Raw genomic sequence first — 8,625 nt, 5'->3', positions numbered from 1 at the left:
TGTTTGCTCTTCAAACCCTCAAACAAAAGAAATCTATTTGAGAATCGTGTGAAAGCGTTTTACAAACCAGTCAGGTGCCTGTTGACTATTCAAAGAATATTTTAAGTCAGAACGACAAACAACTTGTATTCTATTGTATTGCTACAAAAATGTATTTAAACGGGTCGAAATAAACTAAGGATTCATCGTATTATGTCATAAATTTTGTATTCAACAGATTTGTGAAAGTATTGTATTACCTATTATAAAATTTGGTTATGTTTTAATCCTGAAGTATCCAATAATACAACTTGCTTAAAATATTTTACATACGACTCCTTTGCAAGAAAAAAAAATGTTTTTTTTTACAATAATTCATGAAAGGTAAATAACATTTTATTGGTAAATGGTAAAATAAGGTAAATGACATTTTATTATTAAAAGTTCATCAAATTCTCGCGAAACTACCGCCATCTATTTTTAATCTGAAGAACTATTTGTTTATCATGTGTGCTGTAGATGGCGCTACTAGTTACATGAATGAATATTTTGACTCTGTCTGCTGTGTGAATCTGGTTTCAAATTCCACGCTTTGTATCGGAATCATGCATAGATATATTTACATTGAATCATTTGTATTACGCGGCGACTGATGTATGAACACAATAGTACTTTATATCACAATAAAACAACAAAATAATGTGGCAGTAAATATATTTAGAAAATATCAACCATAATCGACTCGATTTCGTCAGTATAAAAAGTATAGACACGTGTATTTAATTAGTAAAAATTACGGTATTGTCGCTTACCAATTCCAATAATTGATCTCTTAATACTAATAGTTCATTATTGCTTTATACAATATCGTATCGAGTATAACATTCGATAACAAAGAAATTACATTAGATAACTATCTAAAACTTAGGAATAAGCCAGCCGTCGTCCACTCGATCAATCGTACACGATAAACACTTAATTTAGATATAATAATAATTACATATCACAATGAGACGTCCCTTCCACGCTATTCACTCGCACACGAACAATACAAATTACAAAACGAAGGCACGAGATCTATCTATTATCTACGACTATCGCAAACATGCCCTAAAATGTTACCCTAAATGCACGCGCGCGGTGACACGCATCAGTCGAAGTCATCCGGGAGAAGATGCCAACTAACATTTTTTCATACCAGCAGTATAAAGAGTTTTAAAGCGGTTCTGGAATACAATGACTGGCCCGCCGGAGGTCGTTCCCCGCGTCGGGTGTAGGTAATGGAATGTCGGTGCACGGCCGCTCCCGGCGCTCTTTGTGCGCGGGCGCGGCGCGGCAGGTAGCGGCGCCGAGGCGGGCGCACGACGTTGCCGCACTGCGCCCGCGCGGATCGCCCTAGCACTCACACGTCACAACTACCCACTGTCCACACGCGCCTACTATACTGTATCCTTTCCTTCGAACTTCTTCGCTAAGTCACCCATCAGTTCCTTGTAAATTAGAGGGTCAATGTTCTTCCCGAGCTGGTAAAGCACGAACCAGTCTCCGATTTGTAATTTTCGAGCCACTGCTTCCACTTGATCCTGTGGTGCGAGGCGGCTGCGAGCACGTAACAGGTAGAGACGCACGCGCGGCCCAGCAACGACGGCCGCTCGGTAAATCAAAGATATGCCGCTAAGAATTGATAAGATTATAAACCAGAACCACAGGAACACGTAGATCTTCTCGTTTACGATGTTAAGAGGCAATACGCACAATCCGTCGAACCTTTGCACGGTTCCCGAAGGACCATATTTGTGGAAGGTGCATTTAGTCACTTTAGGAAACACTCGAGCCATTGGATCTTCTCTCTCTTCTGGTTCCATCTCAGTAAAGCGTACGACATCACGGCCGTACGTTGAGAACTCTCCATCGAGGAAAAAGTCCATGAAGTATATCTGTCCCACAACGTTTATAAAGTTCAGTACCTCGCAGATGAAGAAACGGAATGCATAAAAGTTTTGTGTGTGGAGGTTAGTGTGAAAGTAGTCGACGAGTAGCTTCTTTCGGTCCGCTTTGCAGTCTTCGCCCACTACGGGACAATTTAAATCTAGCACGAGCATTTTAACACGTCCACCTTCCCATGTCTTCCATAGATAACGGGGCACATAGAAGAGGATAGCTTGGAAAAACAGCACAAAGCACACCCACTGATAGTATTTGTGATATTTCACCTCGTCCTCTCCATCAACATGTGAGGCAACGCCGGGCTGCGCCACATCTTTGCCCACGCGTCCAACGAGCCGGTTCGGAATGGTGAACGTGGAGTAGATCCAGCAGTAGGTGTCCATGACGGCGTACGGGATCTCATCTACGATGCAGTCGATGGGGTCCCCGATGTATTGGCGCGAGGTGACGAGAAGCGAGAACGCGATCAGGATGATCACGGTGGCCTTGTAGTGCAGACGGAACACATTGTTGTCGATACAGACCGAGTCGAGCTTGAGCAGGCCCTTCACAGAGCCGAATACGTCAAACATGGCGGTTGAGTTTGCCGCGGGCGCGCGGCGCGTCGGTCGCGATTATCGATGAATCGGGCGTGCGCTTCGCCCTCGTGTCGAGTGCGGAATGCTAGCGGCAAGCGGGGCGAGACTCAACAAGGGGAGCAGGGGCCGGTGCGACAGCCGCGGGGCCCGAGGGGCTCCCCGCACACGCAGTCGCAGTCTCCCTCCGCTCGGATCAACGACACAGCACTGACCCTATTTCCACCTATATTCGTGGCGTCATCTGGTAGCCGCCGCCGCCCGCCGCTAGCTACGCATCTCAAAACAAGCATTAAAATTACTCGCGGCATTACGGCCGACGAGCACAATTAAATACGCACTTATCTATTGATTGCATCATTTAACGACTTGTTGATGAGAAGCGAATGCGGCTCGTGGTGATTTCCTGATAGGCTCACGAAACGTTTGGGGTGATTTTTTACCTTAACCCTAGCAGGTTTCTAATATACTTTGCTACGTGTTACATAAATGCTATGATAATTTTTGGTCATAAATGTAACTTAAAATAGCGAAGTGCATTTTTTTGTAAAGGGTCAGGAATACAAGCAACGTCCGCGAAGCGATAAGCAAACTATTGTGTTTGACACCCCTTTATGCTTAGACAAGCAATGGATTTCCTTTCTATTTAAAATAGCTTCGTTCGTTATAAACACAATCGATAATGATGAGGATCTTCGAGGGAGTTTGTTGTTAGAAACATAAGTTAGTAAATGGACAAAGTTCAAAGTCACTTTATAATTTACTTGTATAAAAGATAAGGGTTCACTCAAAATATTGTTGTTTAGATTACGTAATTAAACGTATTATTATAATTGAAAACTTTTAAATGACATATGTCAAAGTAATTAATCGTATAGATTAATTAACGACCATGAACTTGACTCATGACTGCCGACATTAACATACATTCATTATACTTATTGGTGTCACAATAGATTATAGATATTTTTTTAATTAAATTCACAGAATAATATTAACATAATCTTTTAAATTAAATAATTATACACATTACTATGGCCTTTATTTATTAAAATAGTAATTATTACTATACAAATCATGTTCGGCCATTACAAGACTGCTGAGTATATGATAATTATGCCCATAATGAAAATGCTAGCAATATTTTCTCACAAAGTAATAATTACGATTATTTTCTCTTATTTTTGTAACATGGCTAAAAGGTTCCTTTTTTAAAAAGTTATTCTTATGTTATTACATTATCTGAAAGCATGCAATATTTCATAATATTATTTTAATATGTATATTTTTATTTATTTTTTGTTTATTCTTTTATTTTTGGATAGCGTATTGCTACTCACATTCTTGTCAATAGTCGCCAAATCTAGCACGAACCCCGTTAAGGATTTGGCAGACTATGGTCGGTGACATGCACTATGCTGAAGATTGAGAAATGTTTTCTTAATAAGTTGGTTTCGCGCTACCATACAAGTTGTTAAGGCACTAATTTTTAGTGCCTTTGGTGTCCTTAACGAAAACTTAAAGGTAGATATTAAAATGCACTTTCGTAAAAGACTATTACCTGCATCTATAGTCATGAAATTATCGAGATAGATCGAACGAAGATTGAGTCGGTTTGGTTTGTTTTTATAGTAATAAAATAATTTATATATTCATTTAGATACTAATATATATATTATATATAAACATATATTACTTTAGGCGAAATCTGTGTGGGTTGGTGAAACATCAACCGGATTCAAATCTATTCATCGATTGAATGTGACTGAATGATTGAACAAGTGAATGATGATCATCCTAAATCCTAGACGCAATTTTTTTATATGGTATATGTAATTTTTTTTTTATTTAAATTTCATTTCCTATTTAAATATAAATACAATTCTAAAGAACTTCAAAACCTTACCACAATCTTATCGACAGCGTGATAATGATCGAGTGGAGCTGCGTAATGTCCAATCATAGGGCACTTCAATTCAAGGTCTGACGAATTTTGTCTGCACTTTGAACATTTTAAACGTATTTGAAATGTGTTTTATTTTCGATTACAATTATTAGAACTTATCAAACAATTATTTACTCTAAGGAATTTGTACTTTCAAATAAGAGTATAAGACGTATAACGCATAAAATGACCGCATGGAATAATGGCATAAAGTACATTCCCGATCAGCTAGCTGAAAATTGAACCAGCCCTCCTGAAGTTTTTCTTAATAATATGCCATTTTATATGTACATTGTTACATTGACGGTTATCTTGTACATTTTGTTAGTTTTATATTGTATTTGATTCAATGTCACCTTGTGTGGATTTATTACTTTAGATAATACATTTCAATTTTTTGTCGATGATGGAATTTAAATTGTTATTTTGAGTAAATTTGAGTTTCCAGTCTCTTTAGTGTCTTGGAAATAATTTTTAATCTAATAACCACCTTAATAAAAACAGATAAATACCGTAGAATCATCGAAATATTTTTTTAAACAGATGGTGACGATTTTTATCCATGAACGGGAAAATTTAATGTTCTTATTTCTTTTGCAATGTTGTCGCGTACATAGATATTATTGGCATTTGGGTATTTTTAGTTTCCTTTTTTTGTATGTTAAGTTTGTATTATAATCTTACGATAAAAGTTTAATTACGATATTTTTTGGAAATGTTATTATTCACGAAAATCATAAAAAATTAGTAAGATTAGCAGGTGATTTTTTTCTCTATTTGCCTGAATTATGAATTTATTAGAGATAACATCGTTGTCGACTATTATCATTACAAAATAAGATATGTCAAATGAACAGTGAAGAGTAAATAGATTCAATATATAAAATATCAGTATAATCAGATTATTATATATTAAATTAAAATTATAGTATTTCATTTACCTTTTACATGCTGCACTCATCGAATTTTTTTAATTATATATTAATTACGGTTAGTCTTATATGTCAACTATGTTGAGATGTTATCATTCGTAATCATTCAATTGGGATATTGGAAAATAAATATACGTAGATAATATTAAAAAATATCTTAAATTATTGCTGTTATTAACACTTTTTTAAAACGGTTATCCTCGTACTTAGGGTAATTTACAGGGAATCAAGTGGTTTGTTTCGAAGTTTGCATATTACTCAGTCATGTTTCGTAGAAATACCACAAAAAGTCACTGGTTGTAAGTGTCCTACGTGACTTTATGTTACTTTCAATTGTAATCCGTGCTCGATATTGCATCGACTTTAACAAATCTCTCCCTTCTCTCCGTGTGAATTAATAATGGAACCAATTACGTATATTTTTCACAACGTGTAATTACTATTATAAAAGATTTTATCATATTGTTAGTAATCTTATTATTTTAAATTGATAGTAAATATATAACTTTATTTAGAAGATATTTATCTACGCAAATTATGTTTTGTATTAAATTTTGGTATTTTAGGTAGAGTAGAAGATTACGGCAAAGTAGAGGTTCACAGTATCCTGGTAGGAATCACTTCGAAGGCCATGCAACTATAGTTTATTATGGGTAAACAACATTACTCATAACTATTAGTAACTAAATTAATTGTTTATTATTATTGATAAATTAGGCGTTTTAACTGTTTTTTAGGATTTGTATAAATATAATACACGAATAATATGGTTTCATCGCGTAGATTTCAACGCGTTTGAAGGCACGTTGAGAAGAGTTAAAACGATATTGATTTAGATATATATCAAATAAAACTATTCAATCATTACAATATTAAATTTAATATTTTATTATAAATACATATTCTATAATAATCGAAAGTTTATATTGTATCGTTTATCGAAAGTTAATAAGTACGCTATTTATTTTTGTTTAGTGAATTTTATTAGTTTACTAAAGAATTATGTCTAAAAAAATATCTGTATTTAGTTGTAAAAGGAGCGTTTGTTCATTTCAACCGTATCGTTTGTTTTTTTCTGTCACGTGGTTTTTTAATTGCTAATACATATAACAATATTTCGATAGTGTACATACTGTGCCGATAGAATTGACCAGAGTAAGTAAGTAATAAGTACCGATAGAGACACAAAGCTGGTACTACATTTAAATTATATGGTAACTTAAAGTTTGCCCGTATGCTGTCTTCTTGGTGTCGATAAAGAATCATCATCATCAATCATCAATCAGAAGTCATTTGGAAATTGAATTATTATGTTTTTTTTATCAGGTGTTCATATGGCCACCCTAAGTAAACTGGTTGTTAGTTTAGGTTTTGATAAAAAATTTGAGTCGGTGATAAAATAATAATTTAATTTATATATTAATATAATTATTATATGTATCTTAGTAGCGAAGGCGTCTCACTTAGGCGTCGTATAGTATATACTAATATAATCTGTTAAGAGTATATATTTTCAAGTGTATTCATTCTAGTTTTCTCAACCTGTTACAGAGTCCAAAAAAATGTGCCAATTCTGTAAGTATGTAAAAAGTATTGATATGTTCCAGTTTGACGGGTGTATGGGCTTGTGTACTTGTGACTACAGGCACAAGGGACATTTGTGCTGTAAGGAATAGTTGATTTCTTATAGAGCTCATGTATGGTCGGTGATGACCACGTGACATGTCTATGTATCTATACAAAACATTCTTCGAACACAAAAACGTATTGAAGCATAACATATGTAAAGTAAATAATATTCTAATGAAGTTCACACGAGCTTCGAGACTTACCGTTAGACAGTCGCCATTACCATATGTATGTACTTTCCCATGCCCTATGAATTTTAAAAAGTTTTCCAAGAAACATGAACATTCTTTTTCAAATCGATTTGTATTATATATTTTAAAGAAATTAGTATTCAGGTCGAAAAATCTGATACATAATTGTTCGATAAAGTTTTAGAATGTTTTTTTTTTTTTTTTTTTTATTTAGGTTGCAATAGAGTCGTTATTATTGTAATCATTCACTTGACTGATTCGTCAGTACAGACAATATGCCTTACTTACGTAACTGTTGATCTTAGTACGGTCTCGGCTTAGATTCCTGATTACCTCATTAAGAGTTCAATTTATGCCTTAGGAAGAAATATTCACATTACATTAATTATACGTATTGTACGTACTTCGTAGTTATTGCAAATGTATTGGAAGGCATCGCGGCATAATTAAAATGCTTGTAATTATTGAGATCAAGACTTGCGGTTCCGTAATGATATACATTAAGTATTCATAATACGTCACTGTTGGCGATTTTGCGGTTGCGCCTTGCAGGAAATACCTTTTTTTTCGTGGATCAGTTTACACTTAATATTTAAAATAAATTATAACGAAGTCATCCTATCGTTGGGTCTAAGTGCTTATTTGTAGGACTCTGTGCAAGCTTATCTGGTTATGTACCTTTTCCTTTTTATTATAGAGTGCGAATAGAGAGGAGGCTCGATGAAGACATTTTCAACATCGAATGATGCGTTGTTGGCCTTAATGTGCACAATGGTCCTGGTGGAAAATATCTTGATAAATGCGTTATCGTAGATTATATACAGATATTGAAGCATATATATATAGATAGCACACCAGTGCTATTGTGATGTCAAATAACTAACGTTTTATCATAACATAACAAAATTGAATAAAATGTAGTACCTATCTAAGCTAGATAAGTTTGCAGGTTTCAAGGAGAGTTCGATTTAGGTTAAGAAAATGTAAATATATTAAGTTTTTTGTTAAGAAATTTTCATTAGCAATTTGAGGTTAGGAAGTCGGTTTGGTGAGGCTGAATTCCAGTTCCTTGGAATTATATATTGCTGCTGTATAATATTACTTCTATTGCATCGCATTTTCCTTCTCATATAATATCTCGTAGGTCACGTCTCCTTTGCGAAGGGCAGCCGTGAATCAATCTGATAAAATTATCTACGACTATTGCAAAACTTTTAATAATTGGTTTTTATAGTTTTTTCTTGGTGGTAGGGCTTTGTGCAAGCAAGCCCGTCTGGGTAGGTACCACCCACTCATCAGTTATTCTACCGCCAAATAAATGATAATAATAAATAACAGTTCTCAGTATTGTTGTGTTCCGGTTTGAAGGGTGAGTGAGCTAGTGTAACTACAGGCACAAGGGACATAACATCTTAGTTCCCAAGGTT

General features: G+C 34.9%; 1 protein-coding gene across 1 annotated transcript; it reads right to left on the bottom strand.

Moving 5' to 3' along the window:
* Positions 1-676: 676 nt before the first annotated feature.
* LOC124538019 (innexin inx2) lies at positions 677-2,676 on the bottom strand. Its single transcript, XM_047115023.1, has one exon. The coding sequence runs from the start codon at positions 2,496-2,498 to the stop codon at positions 1,419-1,421; it is 1,080 nt and encodes a 359-aa protein (XP_046970979.1). The 5' UTR covers positions 2,499-2,676; the 3' UTR covers positions 677-1,418.
* Between the last annotated feature and the right edge of the window lie 5,949 nt (positions 2,677-8,625).

This window comes from Vanessa cardui, chromosome 2 (genome assembly GCF_905220365.1).
Source record: "Vanessa cardui chromosome 2, ilVanCard2.1, whole genome shotgun sequence".
NCBI classification, from domain to species: domain Eukaryota; kingdom Metazoa; phylum Arthropoda; class Insecta; order Lepidoptera; family Nymphalidae; genus Vanessa; species Vanessa cardui.
This window is presented reverse-complemented; position numbering and strand designations above follow the sequence as displayed.